This window comes from Malus domestica, chromosome 04 (genome assembly GCF_042453785.1).
Source record: "Malus domestica chromosome 04, GDT2T_hap1".
NCBI classification, from domain to species: domain Eukaryota; kingdom Viridiplantae; phylum Streptophyta; class Magnoliopsida; order Rosales; family Rosaceae; genus Malus; species Malus domestica.
In genome coordinates this window covers 7806264-7829778 of record NC_091664.1, presented here as the reverse complement: position 1 = coordinate 7829778, position 23515 = coordinate 7806264, and the positions used below count along the sequence as shown (strand labels likewise).

General features: G+C 39.7%; 1 protein-coding gene and 1 pseudogene across 4 annotated transcripts in view; both read left to right on the top strand.

Moving 5' to 3' along the window:
- Positions 1-22602, top strand: part of LOC103432993 (azadirone synthase LFS-like) — an 89872-nt gene extending 67270 nt beyond the window's left edge. The window contains exons 2-12 of one of the 3 annotated variants that reach the window (XM_029100992.2): positions 19178-19281; positions 19422-19614; positions 20094-20171; positions 20300-20351; positions 20650-20771; positions 20925-21025; positions 21132-21190; positions 21573-21629; positions 21746-21791; positions 21877-21956; positions 22246-22602. In XM_029100992.2, coding sequence (XP_028956825.1) covers positions 19201-19281; positions 19422-19614; positions 20094-20171; positions 20300-20351; positions 20650-20771; positions 20925-21025; positions 21132-21190; positions 21573-21629; positions 21746-21791; positions 21877-21956; positions 22246-22309 — 933 coding nt within the window. In that variant the 5' untranslated portion in view covers positions 19178-19200 and the 3' untranslated portion in view covers positions 22310-22602. Of the gene's footprint in view, positions 1-19092; positions 19282-19421; positions 19615-20093; positions 20172-20299; positions 20352-20649; positions 20772-20924; positions 21026-21131; positions 21191-21572; positions 21630-21745; positions 21792-21876; positions 21957-22245 lie in introns of those variants that run through there. The other 2 variants (XM_029100993.2, XM_029100994.2) reach the window with 2 other exon arrangements.
- On the top strand, positions 47-4093 carry LOC103433044 (kihadalactone A synthase LFS-like; annotated as a pseudogene). The gene is made up of 11 exons (XR_011579742.1): positions 47-76; positions 288-420; positions 1489-1566; positions 1692-1743; positions 2095-2220; positions 2374-2474; positions 2581-2642; positions 3027-3083; positions 3194-3239; positions 3381-3460; positions 3738-4093. The product of XR_011579742.1 is annotated as a kihadalactone A synthase LFS-like (transcript).
- Positions 22603-23515: the final 913 nt, after the last annotated feature.

The following is a 23515-nucleotide window of genomic DNA, read 5'->3' as shown; positions in this document are numbered from 1 at the left end:
AATAAAACATGTGTTAAAATATGATTCGGACAACGTAATTAGAGTAATGGTAGAATGTATAATACTACTCACTAATGTATTTTATATATTCGTTTTCTGATTTGTCCAAATAAAAAAAATGACACCAAAAATCTAAAAAAAATTAAATAATATATCTATTGTTTTTCAAAACAATAAAACATGTGTTAAAATATGATTCGGACAAAATAAAAAGACGAGTGATCAGTGACCACCCAAGTATTATCAATTTAGAACATGATTTAAAACATGTGTTAAAATATGGTTAGGGTCGAGTGTCGACTGAGTTTTTAAAAGCAGGACTAAAAAGTAAGGAAGCAGATGACGACGGCGGCGGTGAAGCTGCAGATCATAGACTTGTCCTGATCGGATTCCATCTCCTCCGCCAATTCAATCCGCCAGGTACTCTCTCTCGCTCTCTCTCTCTCTCTCTCTCTCTCTCTCTCTCTCTCTCTCTGTACGTCCCTATAACTCTGGTGAATCTGGGCGTCGAGTAAGAGCTGTTTGCAGAGGTTTCTTTAAATTTTTTTGCTTACAAAGTTAAAAACTGAAAATTCGGTGATTAAAGTGTAATTATAAAAACCAAATGGAGGGACGTTAGACTAAAAAATGGGTTGGTATACCATACAATGATCATACCATGTCTGGTTACTGAAATTGTTTTGAAATGATCAGGATAGGTTATAAGTTGGATATTCCATTTTTATTTTACTGCGTTTTTTTTTTATTTTTAAATAAATTTATGTAGTCATTGATGAATTCATTATAATGTGCATAACATATTGGTCGAAGTTACAATTTGTTGCGCTAATGTTCTTGTTAACATTTTGATTAGTGTTAATTCAATTGTGATATTCGAAAAATGTTTCAGGTACTATCTGTTAAACTGTTATGCTGGGTTGCCTTACTTTAGTTTTCAAGTTGTGCTGAATGGAAAAGGAAAGGATGTTGATTTTATCTCTTTTGGGCCGTTTGTGAAAGAGTAAAATGTAGCAATGGTCCCTCAAGTTTAATCAAATTGGAGCAATGATCCCTTAACTAAAAATCCATTACTATTGATCCCTCAACTAATCAAAATGTGTAGCTATAGTCATTTTCATCAATTTCGTCAAAATTTCATCAAAATTTTGTCAAAATAAGTTATGTTGGAATAACCATTTATATAATTAAGGTCCCTCAACTTATCAAAGTGTGTAATTATGGTCCTTTTTGTCAACTACGTCAAAATTTTTGTCAAAACGAGTTATGTTGGAAGGACCATTGCTACAATTGGGTTAAAGTTAAGCGACCATTGCTCCAGTTGAATTAAAGTTGAGGGACCAATGGTAATGGATTTTTAGTTGAGGGATCATAGCTGCACGTTTTGATGAGTTGAGGGACCAATGGTAATGAATTTTTAGTTCAGCGACCATTGCTCCAATTGAGTTAAAGTTAACGGACTATAGCTTCAATTTACTCTTTGTGAAATAGGTGACTCGAAAGAGAGTTTTTATGTCGGCCCATTAGATGACCCAACTCTGAGTAATTTGAACCAATGGGCTTCAGAAGGTATGGGAGCTATTTTCAAATTTGAAGTGTGGTAGCCTGCCTCACAATGAAGTTTTTGATGTTGAGAACTGTATTACATTTGATTACGTGATAATTTCTTAATTTTTCGTTGAGGAAATATACAGATATCCTTCCATCTTGGAGGCCTGCAGTGGAATCGTACTATAGAAAAGTAATGTAAGTTCTATTCTCCTTTGAAACAATTTACTTCCCAGCATTCTGCACTAAGTAAAGTAAGAACTGTTGTTCAGGAATGATAATTGATAGTTTTTTAGGAGCTTTTCATCATAAACGTATATGTATGTATATATATATACATACATACATATACATATATACATGAAGGGTAGTGCTATTCACATGCCCTCTTTTATCTCCCACACACCCTTCTTATTTTTTCTCCATTGATCTTCTTCAATTCATTCGATCCAACGGCCAGAAATTGAGAGGGGTGTGTGAGATGTAAAAATGGGTGGGTGGATAGCACCACCCATATATGAATTTCTGATGTTGGATATGCTGTCTCAGGTCTGCTGGAAAAAGATTAATCTCTCCGATTGCGCCCTGGCTTTAAACCTGGATGAGGACTTTGTCGAGAAAGTGGGGGCAATGAATAAACCAAGGGTTTTTTTCTTCTACTTTTGTGCTATCCAGGTGTAGTAGCACTCTTCAGCTAAAATATATCACTCCATTTCTTTTCTTGTTTTTGTAATTTTTTGAAAAATATTTCTTGTATGTTAAGTCTTCTGTATTTCATTGTTTTTTTTCTTTCTTTCACTTTCATGGTTTCTGTATGCATGATTTCAGGTGATCTGGGATCAACGGATGAAGAAATTTATGGTGCTTCTGCTCATTCAGATTATGGCCTGGTCACACTCCTTGCATCCAATGGAGTTCCTGGACTTCAGGCATGCTTTCTGTTTGTTGGATTTTCTCAGCATCGAACACCTAGTGGTCCCCTTTCAAGCTCAATTATGATATTCTTTTCTGTGACTTCTTGTGAACACTTGGCAGGTTTGTAGGGACAAATCTAAGCTACCTCGAATCTAGGAAGATGTTCTTCACATAGATGGTAAGTTCAAGATCTTGAATTTTCATGAAAACGATGATATGATTGCTAAAATAATTTTGTGCCCTTATATTCTTCAATCATTTATGCGGAATACCCCATACAATAATGTAATGCAATATGATGTTTAAATATGGATATGCTTCCTCAAAAAAAAAAAAAAAAATATATGGATATGGATATGGAGTTACATTCACTTTGTTAGATAGGGAACATTTGGATCATGTGGTTAAAAGTTCAAAGCCCGTTATAGCTTTGTTAGACCATTCATAAGAAACAGTATTGTGTTTTGGTTTTCCTACCAGCATCTTTCATGTCTACTAGAGTGCATCTGTGAGTAGCCGAATTGTAACTTTGTCCGTCTGATGGTGTTCTAAATTTGAATCTCCAGGGCATTCATTGTTAACATTGGGGACATGATGGAGAGGTGGACTAATTATTTGGTCAGGTAATTTTTAATTTATTAACTTTAAGGTATATTTTCTTCTTATTATACATGTTTTGAAATCTAGGACTCTGAGGACTGCAGACATTTTCTCTTCTATCATTTATTTGTAGGTCAACACTGCATAGAGTGATGCCAGCAGGACAAGAACGCTACTCCGTAATCATTTACCTCTTGGTCCATTTTTATTTGCTTTTCATAATACTGACTGTACTTCACAATGAAATGGTATTACTACTTCCCGATCTATTGAAAAAGACAAACTGAGAGTGCTGTATAAACACGTCTCAATATTTTCAGGTGGCTCTCTTCATGAGTCCCAGTGAAGATTGTGTGGTGGAATGTCTGAAAAGTTGTTGCAGTGAAGAATCACCGCCAAGGTATAAACCCCAATGCTTTAGCTTTCCTCTGTTAGAGGTTCAGTTTTGCTAAATGTCATGACGTAGAACTTATGCCTACAAAACCGAAAATCTTCTTGGAAGGGAAGGGTGCCCAACAGCTCATATACTACAATATTTTGTATGTTATATATAAGAAACATTGGTGGTCAGCACCATGCTTTCGTGCCCAAAGTCCTTGTTGGTCCACTCTATAAACACTGGTTTGGTAGCTCGATCAAGTTATCCTGTAGATAATATTGACCAATTCTGCTTGCAGATTTCCTCCCGTCCGCAGCGGGGACTACCTGGAAGAGCGTTTTCGGCTTACACATGCAACTCAAAAGGTCTGTCTTTTGCAGTTGCAGTACATGGTTATGATTTTATTGTTTGGTGATAAACGGCTTTTGTAATCAAATATCTCTATTATAAATCCTGGTCTCATAATTCCACTGGAAACAAATTGCTATTGTTTGTATTGAGCTGGTGACTAAGGCGCCGTTTGGGATTGATTCTCTAGAGAACACATTAGCTCATAAGTGCTTGTGGCAGAACTGCTTTTATTATAAACATGTTGAAGTTCTGCATACTTTTTCGTGGATTGAGATGAATATAGTGAAGGAATTTGGAGACTGAGTTTTGGTTGCAACATGTTAAGTGATTTCGAGTAATTCAACCATGTGGCAGATGAAATTTAGGGCTGGTTTGGTATTGCTGTGCTTTGAAAAAAAGCTGCTGTGAGAATAAGCGGCTGTGCTGTGAGAATAAGCGGCTGTGAAATAAAGCCAGTAGAGTGTTTGGTAAACTTTTTTGTGAAAGTGCTTTTGGAAAAAAAAGCAGGATGATAGTGTGTCTTTTCATTAAAGGAGCACTGTAGCTCTGTGTGCTTTGAAAAAACTGGTTTTTTTTCAAAGCAGCAAATAGCAGCTTCAGCTTTTCCTTTGATTTTCAGCTTATTCTCACAGCAGCTTCCAAAATAAGCCCTTTTTTTTCAGTTTACCAAACACAAAAATGACCCTCAGCTTTTTTTCACAGTGGCTTTTTTTAAAATCACCTCAATCCCAAACGGGGCCTTAAAACCATCATCTCCTCTAACAAAGAGGAGATGGGTTCTGCTAGATCAAATGGTCATTGAAAACACAATCAGATTTAATAATATATTTTACTTTTTTTTTGAAAGAACGAACGATATTATCTATATTAAGGTATACGGGAATGAGCTAAACCTTATAATGAGCTAGCAATAATGTGGTTCAATTTTTCTTTTGGCAAAAATCGAATCGAAGACCTCTCACTTACAAGTGAAGAGAAATATCACTAGACCGTAGTACTAAGTGGCAATATATTTTACTTAAACATGAATATTAATTTTCTGTTTAGTGGTTTAACAGGGATTTGAACTTGCAACCTTCTACAACAGGAGTACTAATACTTGTTCCTTCTTATATGGCGATGTCACAATGTTTCACCATATGAACATTATCATCATAATTGCTCATTATCTTTATCATTATTTTAAAGACCATCTTTAGAAAATGCATTCGATTTGAAAATTGTTTAGTCATCTAGATGTGTTGAACAAATCAACATTTAAAATATTTTCAATTTAAAAATCATTTGGTCACCCAGATGTGTCGAGCAAATCAACGTTTACAATATTAAGTAACATCTTTGCAATGAATCATCAATTTATTTGATTCATATGATGCATTGTTTAATGTTGATTTGTATGGATTTTTTTATGTTATTTACACTAAGAGGGTCGGGGAGTGGGCTAAGCCTTACAATGGGCTAATAATAATGTAGTTCAAACTCGCCTTTAACGATAATCGAATCTAAAATCTTTCACTTACAAGTGAAAAAGAATATCACTAGACCGTAGTACTAAGTGACTTCACCATTGCTTATGATTAAACTTCTTATATTTAATACTAAAAATTCAATTGATATTCAGTTGGAGGTAATAAATAGACCTAGCAGTTTGTTATACGACACAAAAACAATAGGTTTCGGGTCAACACGATAACTAATCAGGTCGCCCTTAAAAATTCGTCGATAACGGATCCTTAACAAGTTTACACACGCGTAATCCGTTTTAAACCTGTAAGGAAAAAAAATTCACGATTTTAAAGTTAAACTACTAAAAAAAACTTACTATAAATTACAATAGCCATAGTGTCTATATTGTATGTTAAATATGTATTATTGTATTATTATTCTATATAAGTTCAAAAAATTGTGCACGGGTGGGGAGAATTTTTGAATCCTTGTCGACGTACCTTGAATGCTGAGAGGTTGAGGCAAAAAAGGCTTTGTAGTTTCAACATTTTGGAGCTCTAGTTTAACATTAAATACGTTTGTTTTATCAGAATGATAATGCTCACTCGACAGAAGAGATAATGTGTAGTTTGTCCTTGATGTGTATTATCTCTAGTTTAATAGATGTTAATACCAATGCATCAGCAGATGATCATTTAATATAGTTTTGTTTGTACCATACTTGACCAATCCCGAAACTACTAAGCACCGGTCAACGTTATACCGTCAAGGACCCAGAAGAGCTTCCCTTCAACCAGAAGGCCAATCACAATGCGACACGTGTCGACATTAGAAGCCAATCACAGCGCGACACGTGTCAACATCAGAAGCCAATCACAACACGACACGTGTCAATGTTAGAACAAAACTAGAAACTCTCTTCTATAAATAGGGATCATTCTCCCACAATAATCTCTAATGTCATTTTGTACTAAACTATTCACTAGAACTCACAAAATGAGAGCTTGAACCTATGTATTTGTGTAAACCCTTCACAATTAATGAGAACTCCTCTACTCTGTGGACGTAGCCGATATGGGTGAACCACGTACATCTTGTGTTTGCTTCCCTGTACCTATTCATTTACGTACTTATCTTCACTAGTGATCGAAGCAACCAAGCGAAGGTCACAAACCTGACACTTTCTGTTGTACCAAAGTCCTCGCTGATTTTGTGCATCAACATTTGGCGCCGTATGTGGGAAAGACACTTACTTCCACTCTCTTCAGCTTTGTTAAGCTGGTTTCCACCGCTCGTACACTTTCTTTTGGCCAAACATCTCTTTCCAACATGGGGAGTGAAAGAAGCCATAGCACACAGAATGACACCCCCATTGGATCTAGTATGAAGCAACGAAAGTAGGAAGGAAATAAAGTTACTCTTCAAGCTAAAGTCGATGAGTTAGAAGCTCAGAACAACAAGATAGTGATGAGGAACGAGGTCCTCCAGGAGCAGTATGAAAAACTTTTCGAGATAATTCACGAGGCTAGGCATGCTCAAGCACACAAGCTCGTCGCCCTTGCTGAGGTCAACAATCATCTGAATGCCCCCCAACACGGAGGGTCACCGATATCCAACACGGACATCCCTGATAGGGATCGAGCTACACATCAATGTGATAATCAACATGAGACTTCTCTCAACCCAGCTGCTTCAACCCGAAGCAGAAGGAGTAGAGGAAAACACCTCCTCACAGAAGGAGTGGAAGGATCAAAAGCCGTCTATCGCGATTGTCGAGACTTCCTAAAGTAACGTCGAGAGAATCCCATCCACATAAGCTCGAAGATCAATGACCCAAGAGTTTCTGAAAGACTCGGTCCTCTCCCACGACCCAGGCCAGCAGTTAATCTAGGGAATGGGCAACAAGTCCCAGAAGAACATGAAGGTACAGGGGACTCGGAAATGTTCCGACATACTCACTCTAGGAGTCAGTGTGACGAGTCCAAGGAAAAATCATGCTATCTTGATCAAACTTTCCTACTTCACGGCAGGCTTACGTGACTGTTTCTTCAAGTACATGATCAATGCCAACACTTGGAAGACTTACTCTGAGGTGATGGCACAAGCTTACAACCATGCCTCTGCCGAGGCAAGGACATATCAAGGGAAACCCCCTACAGTCACCCCTTATCAGCAAGTAGGGAGTGGAGGCCAGATCCAACCGAATGAAAAGACCTCAACCTTCCAAACGGTAGCAGCACACCCCCCGGCCTCATTTAATGCTTCGCCAAGTCAGCAGACATATCAATCCCAGGGCAAAAGGAAAGATTTCCATCCTCACCAATCTCATTTTAATAAAAAGAATAAGGGGCACTATCGCGATAACTCAGTATATCGTCACAATAACACCCATCCCCAGGCAGTCAACGCAGTGGGCCAATCGCGTGTCAAGACAAGCCCTACCCCGAGGTATGAGACATACACACATTTGAACGCTACATGCGCGGCCATCTACCCCAGTATAGCTTACCTGATACCAAAGCCAAAGCCAAGGTAGCCAGATTACAAGTCCACGAAGAACACATGTGTGTTTTGTTGCTACCACGAGTATAATGGCCATGACGGCGAGAAGTGCATCATCCTCCGTGATCATATCGAAGCTTTAGCACGTGAAGGAAAAATTGATCAGTTCCTCCTTCACCCTCCAAGGGATAACCGTAACCAACGCCAGGTGAATGTGATATACTCCATAAACGGCGGCACACCCATGTCTGAATCTTCCAATAGAGCCATGAAAAACAGTGAACGAACTTTGAGACATGGCCATCAAGTGTTTCACGTGGAAGACATCAGGGGAGGCAAGTATCAAAAACCTAACTGGGATCCAATATGTTTCTACCCTGAGGAAGAAAGAGGTATCATCTACCCTCATAACGATCCGCTGATCGTGGAGGCTCACATAGCAAATTTTGATGTGAAACGAATCCTGATAGACACAGGTGTTTCAGTCAATATCATGTTTGCTGAAGCTTTCAAGGCACTTAATGTAGCTGAACACTTGCTCGATCGCTCGATTTCTCCTCTGATAAGCTTCTCTGGCGATATCGTGCAACCTTTAGGGAGTATACACTTACCCTTCACCATTGGTACAGGCCCCTACACAACTACTATTACCACTAACTTCCTAGTGGTCAATTGCCCGACGGCATACAATGTCATCTTTGGGCGCACATGCATCAATGATCTCAAGGCCATGGTATCCACACATATGTTGTTGATGAAGTTTCCAACCCCTTTCGACAATGGATACATCATGGGAGATCAACTTAGTGCTCGATCATGTTACAACACTTCAGTTAAGCAACAACACCTGCATGTCCCCAAGGAGACCCTCTCTATACATAACCAGGTAGTAAAGACCAGTCCAGATGAAGCCAACTCGGATCTTCATGATGGCAACAGTCAACCCGACGACCCTCGAGATGACTCATTCACCCAGCAAGCACAACCCGCTGAAGAGTTAGAGAATGTCTCTATCTCCAAAGACCATCCAGATAGCATGGTGAAGATTGGCACCACTTTGTCACCACCCCTTCGGTTGTCGCTGATCTCCTTTTTGCAAAAGAACGCCGAGGTCTTCGCTTGGTCATATAAAGATATGCTGGGCATCTCTCCCGATATCATCTGTCACCACTTAAGTATTGATCCCAAGACTAAACCAGTAAAACAGAAGCGAAGATCTTATGATGTTGAACGATACGAGGCGATGAAAGCAGAAGTTGAAAAACTCAAGGACATAGGCTTCGTCCGTGAAGTCAATTACCCAACATGGGTAGCAAATGTTGTCCTTGTTAAGAAAAATCCGACCAAGGAAAGTCTCCTGCTTCAAAAGGTCTTGTGGAGAATGTGTGTCGACTACACCGACCTAAACAAAGGATGCCCGAAGGATAGTTTCCCCATTCCTCTCATTGATAGACTTATAGACTCTACGGCAGGGTGTGAGCTCTTGACCTTCATGGACGCTTATTCAGGATACAACCAAATCCTCATGAACCCCTCAGACCAAGAACACACAGCCTTCACTACTGACAGGGGACTATATTGCTACAAAGTCATGCCTTTCGGCCTAAAGAATGCAGGAGCAACTTATCAGAGACTGGTCAATTTAATGTTCGCCGAACAGATTGGGAAGAGCATGGAAGTTTACGTTGATGATATGCTAGTCAAGAGCAAACATGCTGACCAACACATCACCAACCTATCTGAAACTTTCACCATTCTAAAGAGGTATCGAATGAGGTTGAACCCCAACAAATGTGCATTCGGCGTGGGATCTGGCAAATTCTTAGGCTTCATGATTAGCCAACGAGGCATTGAAGCTAACCCTGAAAAGATCAAAGCAATCCTCGACATGAAAGAGCCAGTAACTTCAAAAGACATCCAAAGCCTTACTGGCAATGTGGCAGCCTTAACCAGATTCATCTCTAAGGCCACAGACAGATGTGCTCCTTTCTTCAAAGCACTCAAGGGAAATAAGAAGTACATTACATGGACGGAGGAATGTGACAAGGCATTCAGGAACCTCAAAGAGTACATGAGTAAAGCCCCTCTGCTCTCCAAACCAGAAGTTGGTGATACTCTCATTATCTATCTATCGGTATCGGCTTCAGCAGTCAGTTCTGTTCTTATCCGAAAGGACAATGGTGTCAAACGGCCCGTCTACTACGCTAGCAAGGCCCTACAAGATGCGGAGACACGATACTCCAACATTGAGAAATTAGCTCTAGCATTGGTCATGTCTGCTCGAAAACTTCGCCCTTATTTCCAAGCACACGCCATCATCGTGTTTACCAATCACCCTCTTCGACAGATACTCTAGAGTCTTGACACGTCTGGGTGAATGATCAAATGGGCGATAGCATTGGGTGAGTTTGACATCTCCTACCAACCAAAACTAGCCGAAAAGGGTCAAGCAGTAGCAAATTTCATCGCCGACTTCACATATCCTGTTGACATTGCTTCTACACCTGAAGCAATAGCTTCATTACCATCGGAAGCTCAGAAGATAGAATCAACAACCCCAGCATGGAGTCTGTATGTTGATGGCTCATCCAACCAACAGGGCTGCGGAGCAGGATTAGTCCTCACTACCCCTGACAAAGTGGCGATAGAATACGCTATTCGTTTCAAATTCAAGGCATCGAACAACGAGGCCGAATACGAAGCCCTTCTAGCAGGCTTACGTTTGGCCAAGCATCTTGGAGTTAAACAAATTGATATCTTCAGTGACTCCCAATTAGTGGTCAACCAAGTCACGAAGAACTTTGATGCTAATGATAGCTCCATGGCAGCATATCTTGCGCAAACACGACTTTTGCTCAAGCACTTCCACTACCAGATCACCCAAGTTCCTCAAGCGGCAAACAGTCATGCAGACGCTTTGGCCCACCTCGCCTCGGCAGTGAAAGACAAGATTGGGAGAAAAATTCATGTCGAATTGTTGGCAGCACCAAGCACCATGGTCGCGGAAGTGTGCAATTTACAACAAGGAGATAGTTGGATCACCCCAATTTATAAATTCCTTGCCCATGGCACCCTCCCAAATGACAAAGTCCAAGCTAAGCAGATTCGATACAAGTCTGCTCGCTACCTGATCATTAATGACCAACTCTACAAGCGCGGTTTTACCCTGCCCTACCTAAGATGCCTTACACCTGCGGAGGCGGAAATTGTCATTCGGGAAATACATGAAGGAGTCTGCGGAGATCATGCTGGGTCTCGATCCCTAGCACACAAGACTTTTCGCCAAGGATACTATTGGCCAACACTCCACCAAGATGCCATCAGAATATCTCGCTCATGTGATAAGTGTCAACGCTACGCAACTATCCCTCACTCCCCTCTCGAACCGCTCACTCCTATGATCAGCCCTTGGCCCTTCGCCCAATGGGGACTTGATTTGATCGGCCCAATGCCTGCAGGGAAGGGCAAGGTCCGCTATGCAATCGTTGCAGTTGACTACTTCACAAAGTGGGCTGAAGTAGAACCCTTGGCAACCATTACTAAGGCAAAAATAGAAGACTTCGTATGGAAGAACATCCTCTGCAGATTCGGCATTCCCAATGCGATAGTCACGGACAATGGGCGGCAGTTTGACAACAAGAACTTCAGGATGTTATGCTCTAAGTTCAACATCAACTTATGTTTTGCCTCTCCAGCCCATCCCCAGTCTAATGGACAAGTTGAGGCCGTTAACAAAATAATCAAGCGCACTCTGAAAACTAGCTTGGACAAAGCTAAAGGTTGTTGGCCAGAATTCGTACCCCAAGTTCTTTGGTCATACCGCACTTCATATCGGACTTCCACAGGAGAAACTCCATTCTCACTTGCTTTTGGTACAGAAGCAGTTGTCCCGGTTGAGCTTGAGCAAGCAACATACCGAATCCAGAACTACATGCAGAGTGAAAATGACAAACAACTCACCCTTAACCTGGATCTAGTCGAGGAACACAGAAATCAGGCTCACCTGAGGAATGTCGCCTACAAGCAGCGCATCTCCAACTACTACGACTCAAGGGTCAAACCTCGATCCTTCAAAGTGGGAGACTGGGTACTGAAGAAAAGATTTCTCTGTGATAGAGTCCCGAGTGAAGGAACACTCAGTCTTAACTGGGATGGACCGTTCGAGGTCGTCGGCATCAGCCGCCCTGGCTCCTACAAGCTCAGAAGCTCCGACGGCAAGACCCTTGGCCATCCATGGAATGCTGACCACTTGAAGTACTATTACAAATAGACTCACATTGTACAAGTGTTAAGCTACAGTCGTTCGGCATCCTATGTAACAAAGACCATTTGGTATGAATTCAATAAAGAGGTGATTTAGCCAACTCGGCCCTAAACTCTTTTACATTCTGAGCAATGAAACACTCAAGTGTTGAAGCTTCAACGTAAATGTTTCCAATACAAAACAAAATCTAAGTATGTGTCAACAAGACTATACAAAGGATCTACATCATACATTCCAACACATTCATACATAAACATCATACATTCCAACACATTCATACATAAACATCATACATTCCAATACATTCATACATAAACATCATACATTCCAACACATTCATACATAAACATCATACATTCCAACACATCCATACATAAGCCAACTGTGCTTCGAAAGGGTTCAACACACTTTGTGTCATTCGACATTTGCCACAATGTGCCTCGACACCTTGCCCTTATTCTCACCAAGTAGGTGATGCAGGAACTCACATTCGTGCCACCAACTAGGTGATGAAATGTACAACCCGTACTCTAATATTATTTGGAAACTTGCCACCTTTATCACCAATCAGGTGAAGAAAGAACTCATCTTCATGCCACCAACCAGGTGATGAAATGTACAACGCGTACTCTCCTTCATGTCACCAACCAGGTGATGAAATGTGATGAAAGGTGATTAAGGAATTCACATTCGTACCACCAACCAAGTGATGAAAGCAACCCACCATTCATTCCACTAACCAAAAGACAAGTGGTACAACTTGTACATGTGAACTCCTAGCATTCACAAATAATAAAAAACCCTCAAGCTTTACAACTTAACTAGGGGAGCACTTATGCCTAACAAGAGCTATAGTCACCAACAAAGTCTTATTGCAAGCCAACAATGGCTTCAGTGCATGGTATACGAAGATCAAGCTCTTCAGCCCTCTTGCATCTGCTTCAGACATTTCTCCTCTGTAACAATGCAAACACTACAACTCATAGAAAGCTTCACACGCTCTTGATCAAGACTGTTCGAAGCAAATTCAATTTATATGGTTCATCCAAACCTTCGACTACTACAAAATGTGGCTTGCATCACAATCTCTCGCTCAACAGTGTGGAAGCAAAATTTGTATAAGTTGTCTCTCCCACATTTTCAAATTTCTAGTTTTCCCAAAAAAAAAAAAAAAAAAAAAAAAGAGGAAATTGGAAATTGGGAAATTGGGAAATTCAACAAAAGCTTCATCAATTGAGGACAAATATCAATCTCAAAAGCTTCGCACTATCTTCATCAAGATAGTGTGAAGCAAAATTAATTTATGGTGCCAACAAAAGCTTCACTTATAAAGCTTCAACCCCAAAGCTTCACCTATAAAGCTTCAACACCAAAGCTTCACCTATAAAGCTTCAACACCAAAGCTTCACCTATCAAGCTTCAACCCCAAAGCTTCACCTACAATACAAAATTTCAACACCAAAACATATAAAAGCTTCACACACTCTTCATCAAGATAGTGCGAAGCTAATTCAAGTTTTGTGTCCTAAAAATAGCTTCAACTAGTCACGCTATATACCCAAACAACAATCTATAGTCAATAAACCTTACCTATTAAATTATTTTCCAAACACAAAACCTTGTGGCAAATAAACAAATTTTGTTCACAAAACCAAGATTCTCTTGAACTTGTACAACAACACATGAGTAAACACAAACATTTTTTATTTTACATCCGCAATATCCCTATCATAAACAGACATACAATTATACAAAATCCAACCCAAGCAGCCTTTTTCTCCCTCTCCCTTTTCCGCATCTTTCCATCTATCAAATTTCTGCAACTCTTGCTCTTCCTCAGTGGAGCTGAATTTTGGACATCTTATAGTTCTTGAGCAGATGAACAACTTTCACGAAGGAAATGTTTCTATTTGAGTGACGGAAGTTAGAGTGTTGAAGCTCCAAACATGACGGTCAGATTTCTGCAAGCTTCAAAGCTGCTGCGGTGTTTCGAAGATCTGGAAATATTCAACCGTTAGTTTGTTTTGAATTTTTGATATGTTATGGAAGAGATGATGAGGAGAAACTTTGATGAAGAAAGTATGTTGATCTGAACAAGAGAAAATGAAGTTTCGAAGCTCACAATAAGTCTGACGGGTTAACAGAAAAATGATGAACAGTCACTCATCATACCTGAATATCTGGAGTTGTACTACTCCGACGGATCTCAAATTTGGATATGTTGTAGTTCACAAGGTGAGGAACAACTTCTATGAAGAAAGTATGTTGAGCTGAACAAGATAAAATGGAGTTTCGAAGCTCACAACAAGTCTGACGGGTTAACAGAAAATTGATGAACAGTTACTAATCATACCTGAATATCTGGAGTTGTACTACTCCGATGGATCTCAAATTTGGATATGTTGTAGTTCACAAGATAAGGAACAACTTTCATGAAGACGACTTTGCGATCTGAGCTATAGAGAATGGTGTTATATGAGTCTGATTAGTGGAAACAAAAAGCAATTCCACCAAAAAAAAAAGTAAACAGCAATAAGGGCAAGCTCCCATACACCAAAGAAAAGACGAAAAAGAAGAATAACATAGAAAAGGGAGCTGGGTAGGACACAGGGTGCTCATCAAAAAGAGAGAAAAGCTACTAATTGCACTTGATCTTGTCTAGTCAGTAGCATGCAGCATCAAACACACAAAAGTTGAAAATATTTTTAGATGAGGCATATATGAAGGTGTGACATCAAAACAATGCTTCGTTACTTTGACAAATTAGTAACAAGCAAGACACCTCATTCGGCAACTCTCCTCGTCTGAAGACTTGGGGGACTCCCACCATATGCTATCCCACCATACGCTACTGTACCTTGATACTCGGAAGTCTCACAACCACTCAATGACTTGGATTTTTCAAGCCTCCAACCGAGAAGTTTTCCTCACTCGGGAAATTAAGGGAACACTACCTCAAACTACATGCTTCACTCACAAAGCTTCAACAATACAAGTTTCAACAAAAGAAAAAATTCAGAGAACTTTCTGAAGAAGGCTTTGGTGTATTTAACATAATACGTTGAAATGAAGCAAAGCTTATTTATTAATATTTCCGATGAGCTACAAATATGTACATATACATGAGTCAAAATAAACAAATAAGAGGGAGCCTTCACAAAGGTCGCTTAGGGGAAGTCTTAGCAGTCGGTAGAGCCCCAGAAAGAGAAAGCACCGGAGGGTGGTTATCCGGAGCCTCAGTACTGGACAGAACCCCAGAATGAGGAGGCATTGGAGGTTGATCATTTGGAGCTTCATTACGCGGTACAGCCTCAGAAGACGACGGCAATAAATGCCTTTGGAACAAACCCACAAACTGCTGATGATCAAGTAAAACCTGACCATCAGATTCCTTCATCTGATCAAGCTTCCTCTTCATGTTTGTAGCATAGTCATGTGCGAGCCGGTGCAACTGTTTATTCTCATGCTTGAGCCCTCTAATCTCCTGTTTGAGACTTATCACTTCAGCAGCCAATGATTCAACTTGGCGGGTTCTAGTAAATAGGCGTTGGGCCATATTAGACACAGAACCTGCACACTGAATACTAAGAGCCAGAGAATCCTTAACAGCCAACTCATCAGACCGTTTGGAAAGTAGTCTGTTATCTTTGGGAGTGAGAAGGTTCCTGGCCACCACCGCAGCGGTCATATCATTCTTCATCACAGAATCCCCAACGGTAAGAGGACCAGTAGGGGATATGAAGGATGGGCGCCATATGTTGTCTAGAGAAGGCATGACTGTCTCTTCTCCAAGGTTCAAGTCAAAACGACGGTCGGAGGGGCCAGACATTTTCAAAGGTGTTGAAGAGGGAAGAGGTAAGACAAATTAAGATCTTAGAAGTGCAAGAAGGGAGCTTCTATTGGTGGATATTCAAGTATGCTGTGGAACTTAATGCCAGCCTCTATAAAAATCTGCATTCGACGAAGCTTCAGAAATCGAAGAGGCGTTTGCTTTCTCAAAAGCTGAGCTGCTCAGAGACCACGAGGGCCGATCTCAGAAATCGAAGAAGCGCTTGCTTTCTCAAAAGCTGGGCTGCTCAGAGACCACGAGGGCCGATCTCAGAAATCGAAGAAGCACCTGCTTTTTCAGCCTCGTCAGCACCTATCACATGCACACTCAGCTTTGCGGAAATTACGGGCAATCTATCGAAGATTTCTAGTGAAGTAGAAAACACGTGAATCTTACTGTTCAATCATCACTCTCCACACGCACCATCAACTCCTCGGGTACCACATATAACTTTGCCAAAGATCTCTGACAAAGTTTAGGCACAAGAATTTCGAAGTTCCAGCTACCCTACTATTACCCACAAGGATAAAGGAACAGCACCACTGCTTGACAACTGGAAAGTTCCTATGTGTGTCGACCTCCGTGTTCCGTGGCAAGATAGGCTGGCAAGAACGTCCAACCTTTACTCACATTCGAGAAATGACTCCCAACATAATTACTTTCTCAAAAACCGAAGCGGCATCGCTTTCCGAATCTCGAAAGCCAGATCCCCGACGGGATTGCTTGTTCGAAAACCGAAGAGGCACAACTCTCAGAACTTCGAGAGCCAGATTTCCTTAGATAAAGCTTGTCTGTAATCTTTACACGCAACATCAGCTTTCCAGATACCACATACCACTTTTTCAAAATGCTCTGACAAAGTTAAAACACGTGAAGCTGACAGCTCCCACTACATTGCTGTAACCAATAAGGGTAAAGGAATAACATTACTACTTGCTATTGGGAAATCCCTATATACGTCGACCTCCCTCCTCCACGAACAGGCAAACCTGCAAAAATGCTCAACCCTTTCTCGCATTCGAGAAGGCACCCTCAACATAACCTCTCGAAATACTCAGCTTTATTTCCCCCCGATAATACCTCAGCAAATAAGCCACGCCAAGAACAAGAGTATCTCATAACATCAGGGTCGAAAGCAAGAGTATCCCATATCATGCTTTCTCCATGTCCTTGTCTTTGTCCTTGTCCACACCTGCAAGACGAGGAGAAAGAGAGTAGTCAGTCGGAACCTGAAATCAAACCTCCAATCTAGAACTGACTGCCTGAAACCTTTGCCTGGTTGCTTACTTAGCATTGCTCTCAAGAACTCATCCTCAACTGCTATCAAGGTCATGAATTCCACCGGCAAATACCTCATGACAGTTGATCAGATATTGGCTCTTTACACTGAAGCTGCCAAGCGTGGATGAGTCACTATGAAGGAATGTTCTAAAGGACCATTTAAATGCAAAGGTTGCACACCACTTCTGCCATGCAAAAGATTGAAGCAAAAGGTTCAACGGTGAGCTGAAACAGATCACTACAGCATGACACCTTTCCATACCACATTCACTATTCCGTCAACAGCAAAAGTATCCCATATCATCAAGGTCGAACGTACTCTAGATTTGATGGACTTGTTTTGACCCTCAAATTCTTGAGTCGGCCTTATACTCTGAAGGGAACCAGAAAACCCTCCAGCACAGTTCAAGAATAAGCCTGTGGAAAGTTACTTATTCAAAAGCAAAAGTATCTCATATCATCTCTTCTCCATTTGCTTCTCCTTATCCTAGCAGCTGAATGAGAGACAAGGAGAATGAGAACAATCAACCGGAAGCCGAAGTCGAACCTCCGATCCTGGGTTGCTTGCTTGGAAGTTTGACTGCTTACCTTGTCTGTCATCTCTTTCGGAAGATCTCCTAGCTCGGCGACTTGGGGGACTCCTACTATAGGGTTTGTATCGCACTTGACCAAGCCCAAAACTACAAGTAAGCTTCAAGTGAAATTGATACATTACCTTGTGCATCTTCATCGGTTAAAGATACCACCCATGGATGGAGGAAAAGTACTTCCAGAGAAGATGCCACATCTACATATGAGACAGATAAGGCACGTGAAAATGATACCACACTTCGGTACTTAGAAGTTTCGTGATTACTCAATGGCTTGGATCTTGCAAGTCCCCAACCGAGGAGTTTCCCTCACTCGGGAACTTAGGGGAGCACTGTTTGTACCATACTTGACCAATCCCGAAACTACTGAGCACCGGTCAACGTTATACCGTCAAGGACCCAGAAGAGCTTCCTTTCAACCAGAAGGCCAATCACAATGCGACACGTGTCGACATCAGAAGCCAATCACAGCGCGACACGTGTCAACATCAGAAGCCAATCACAACACGACACGTGTCAATGTTAGAACAAAACTAGAAACTCTCTTCTATAAATAGGGATTATTCTCCCACAATAATCTCTAATGTCATTTTGTACTAAACTATTCACTATAACTCACAAAATGAGAGTTTGAACCTATGTATTTGTGTAAACCCTTCACAATTAATTAGAACTCCTCTACTCTGTGGACGTAGCCGATCTGGGTGAACCACGTACATTTTGTGTTTGCTTCCCTGTACCTATTCATTTACGTACTTATCTTCACTAGTGATCGAAGCAACCAAGCGAAGGTCACAAACCTGACACTTTCTGTTGTACCAAAGTCCTCGCTGATTTTGTGCATCAACAAGTTTAAATAGACGGTCTCCTTAGCATTACTGTTTATGAAAAAATGACAATAAGAATGAAATATGAGAATTTAACAAAAAAAAAAAAAGAACTCAAAGGGTTGATTTAATAGAGAGCTAGCAAAGATTTGAAACCTTGAACTCAAATTCGAACTCTCTGGTCACACAGACATATTTTTTGGGTAACTGATTTTGCTTTTGCGTACTGTTTAATCCATAAGTAAAAAGTGCATTTGTCATGGTATATGGTACAAGAGTTTTATGAGGAGAGAAATGATTCAGCCAACAATATGAGACGGATAGATCTTGCATCCGATTTGAATTTCCCTAGCAATTAGAGTAATTTAAAATGTGTAATACTCATTCTCTGATTTGTCTCAATAAAAAAATGACACCAAAAGCCCAAAACAATATTAAAAAACGTGTCTATTTTTTGGAAAAAAATATAATTGTGAAGAATGTAGAATGAAATTTTTAGAATGTCAATAACACTTCTTAATAAAAAAGCGAGTACTTATTAACCACCCAAGTATTATCCATTTAGAATATGATTTAAAAGTTGATTTTTCTCTTTCAAAAATATAATGGCCGTAAGGGTCGAGTGTCGACTGAGTTTTGAAAAGCAGGAGGACTAAAAGTAAGGGAAGCAGATGACGACGGAGGCGGTGAACCTGCCGATCATTGACTTGTCCTCATCAGATTCCATCTCCTCTGCCAATTCAATCCGTCAGGTTCTCTTCTCTGTGTCCTCCTTCTTCCAATAGTACACCAAATTTCATTGAAAATTTGTTTTTCATTCATCTAATTTAGCTTGAATTATACTTGTGTGTGCATATATCCCTGTAGTTATTGCTTATTTGTATTTGCACAGGCATGCATAGAATATGGTTTCTTCTACCTGGTGAATCATGGCGTCGAGGAAGAGCTGTTTGCAGAGGTGTTCGATCGGAGCCGCAACTTCTTTTCGCTTCCTCTGGAAGATAAGTTGAAATTGACTCGCAAGCACCACAGAGGCTACACCCCACTATTTATGGAGAATCTCGACTTCGCTTCCAGCTCCAAAGGTTGCTAATCATCCTACCATTTCATCTTTTCTTTAAATCTTTTTGCTTACAAAGTTAAAAACTTAAAATTTGGTGATTTAAGTGTAAATATAAGAAACCAAATGGAGGGAGGTTAAACTAAAAAATGGCTTAGTGTACAATGATCATACCATGCCTGGTTTCTGCAATTGTTTTGAAATGATCAGGATAAGTAATAAGTTGGATATTCCATTGTTATTTACTTGTTTTTTTTTTCTTAATAAATAAAATATGTAGTTCATTGATGAATTCATTATAATGTACATAACATGTTGGTCGAAGTTACAATTTGTTGCGTTAATGTTCTTGTTAACATTCTGAATAGTGATATTCGAAAAATGTTTCAGGTACTATCTATTAAACTGTTGTGCTTGGTTGCCTTACTTTAGTTTTCAAGTTGTGCTGAATGGAAAAGGGGAAAGGATGTTGATTTTATCTCTTTTGGGTCGGCTGTGAAATAGGTGACTCGAAAGAGAGTTTTTATGTTGGCTCTTTAGATGACCCAACTCTGATTAATTTGAACCAATGGCCTCCAGAAGGTATGGGAGCTATTTTCAAATGTTAAGTGTGGTAGCTTGCCTGACAATGAAATTTTTGATGTTGAGTACCGTATTACATTTGATTACGTCATAATTTCTTAATTTTTCGTTGAGGAGAAAATGTACAGATATCCTGCCATCTTGGAGGCCTGCAATGGAATTGTACTATAGAAAAGTCCTGTAAGTTCTATTCTCCGTTGTAACAATTTACTTCCCAGCATTCTGCATTTAGTAAAGTAAGAACTGTTGTTCAGGAATGATAATTGATAGTTTTTTAGGAGCTTTTCATTATAAACGTATATGTATACATATGAAGGGTAGTGCTATTCACACACCCTTTTTTACCTCCCATACACCCTTGTCAATTTTTGTCCATTGATCTTCTTCAATTCATTCGATCCAATGGCCGGAAATTGAGAGGGGTGTGTGGATAGCACCACCCATCTACGAATTTCTGGTGTTGGATATGCTGTCTCAGGTCTGCTGGAAAAAGATTAATCTCTCTGATTGCCCTGGCTTTAAACCTGGATGAGGACTTTTTCGAGAAAGTGGGGGCACTGAATAAACCAAGGGGTCTTCTTCGACTTTTGCACTATCCAGGTGTAGTAGCACTCTTCAGCTAAAATATAGCACTCCTTTTCTTTTCTTGTGTTCGTAATTTATTGAATAATATTTCTTATATGTTTGATCTTCTGTATTTTATTGTTTTTTTTTTTTCCTTCGCTTTCATGGTTTTGGTATGCATGATTTCAGGTGAGCTGGGATCAACTGACGAAGAAATATATGGTGCTTCTGCTCATTCAGATTATGGCATGGTCACTCTCCTTGCATCCAATGGAGTTCCTGGACTTCAGGCATGCTTTTTGTTTGTTAGATTTTGTTAGCACCGAACACCTAGTGGTTCCCTTTCAAGCTCAATTATGATATTCTTTTCTGTGACTTCTTGTTAACAATTGACAGGTTTGTAGGGACAAATCTAAGCAACCTCGAATCTGGGAAGATGTTCTTCACATAGATGGGTAAATTCAAGATCTTGAATTTTCATGAAACAATGATATGATTGTTAAAATAATTTTGTGCCCTTGTATTCTTCAATCATTTATGTGGAAGACCCTATACAACAATGTAATGCAATATGATGTTTAAATATGGAAATGCTTCCTCAAAAAAGAAAAATATGGATATGGAGTTCCATTCACTTTGTTAGATAGAGAACATTTAGGTCATGAGGTTAAAAGTTCAGAGCTCGCTATAGCTGTGTTACTTTTATACCATTCATTAGAAACAGTGTTTTGTTTTGGTTTTCCTACGGGCATCTTACATGTTTACTAGAGTGCGTTTGTGAATAACCGAACGGTAACTTTGTCCTTCTGATGGTATTAAAAAAATTTGAATCTCTAGGGCATTCATTGTCAACATTGGGGACATGATGGAGAGGTGGACTAATTGTTTGTTCAGGTAATTTTTCATTTTATTAACTTTGAGGTTATTTTCTTCTTACAGTGGTTATACATGTTTTAAAATTTAGGACTCTGAGGACTGCAGACATTTTCCCATCTGTCATTTATTTGTAGGTCAACACTGCATAGAGTGATGCCAGCAGGACAAGAACGCTACTCCGTAATCATTTACCAATTGTTCCATTTTTATTTGGTTTTCATAATACTGACTGTACTTCACAATAAAAACGTCTCAATATTTGCAGGTGGCTTTCTTCATGGATCCCAATGAAGATTGTGTGGTGGAATGTCTGAAAAGTTGTTGCAGTGAAGAATCACCGGCAAGGTATAAACCGCAATATGACTATCCTCTTGGGTGTCATATTTGATTTCCAGTTACCCTAACACAGTGCTTTAGCTTACCTCTGTCATAGTTAGGCTTTGCTAAATGTCATGACGTAGAACTTGTGCTTACAAAACCGAAAATCTTTTTGTATGTTATACATGAGAACATTGGTGGCCTGAAAATCACCATGCTTTCGTGTCCAACGTCCTTGTTGGTCCACTCTATAAACACTGGTTTGGTAGCTCGATCAATTTACCCTGTAGATAATATTTACCAATTCTGCTTGCAGATTTCCTCCCGTCCGCAGCGGGGACTACCTGGAAGAGCGTTTTCGGCTTACGTATGCAACTTAAAAGGTCTGTCTTTTGCAGTTGCAGTACATGATGATGCTTTTATGGTGTGGTGATAAACTGCTTTTATAATCAAATAGTTCACAAATCCTGGTTTCATAATTCCACTGGAAACAAATTGCTATTGTTGGTATTGAGTTGGTGACCAAGGGGCCCATTTGGGATTGTCTCTCTAAAAAGCACTTCAACTCATAAGCGCTTGTGGCAGAAGCGCTTTTATTATAAACATGTTGAAATTCTGTGTACTTTTTTTCATGGATTGAGAAGAATAATATCGAAGGAATTTGGAGACTGAATTTTGGTTGCACCATGTTTAGTGATATCGAGTAATTCAACCATGTGGCAGATGAAATTTAAAACCATCATCTCCTCTAACAAAGAGGAGATGGGTTATGCTAGATCAACTGGTCAATGGAAACACAATCAGATTTAATAATATATATATATATATATATATATATATATATTTTTAATAAATGATATTATCCATACCAAGGGGTAGGGGAATGAATTAAGCCTCACACTGGGCTATCAATAATGTGGTTCAAATTCTTTTTTTGCGAGAATCGAACTTAAGATCTATCACTTATAAGTGAAGAGGGATACTACTAAACCGTAATACTAAGCAGCAATATTATTTTTTGCTTAAAGATGAATATTAATTTTCTGTCTAGTAATTTGGCAGGGATTTGAACTTGCAACATTCTTCAATAGTAGAAATAGGAGTACTAATACTTGTTCCTTTTTATATGGCGATGTCACAATGTTTCACCGTATGAACATTATCATCAGAATTGTTCATTATCTTTATCATTATTTTAAAGATCATCTTTAGAATATTCATTCGATTTGAAAATTGTTTGGTCACCTAGATGTGTTGAACAAATCAACGTTTAAAACATTTTCAATTTCAAAATCGTTCAGTCACCCAGATTTGTCGAGCAAATCAATGTTTATAATATTAAGTAATATTAAGTAACATCTTTGAGATGACTAATCGGGTCGTCAGTTAATAACAGGTTTACATGTGAGTAACCAATTTTGACCCCGTAATAAGAAGAAAAAATATTATGACGATTTTAAAATTACTAAAAAAATACATAGCCAGTGTCTATATTGCATGTAGAGGCTGCTGCTGCACGAGCATCAGCTCTATTTTTACGGTACTGGGGAACGGAACAGGTGCAGGTGGAGGGGGATGCTCTTATG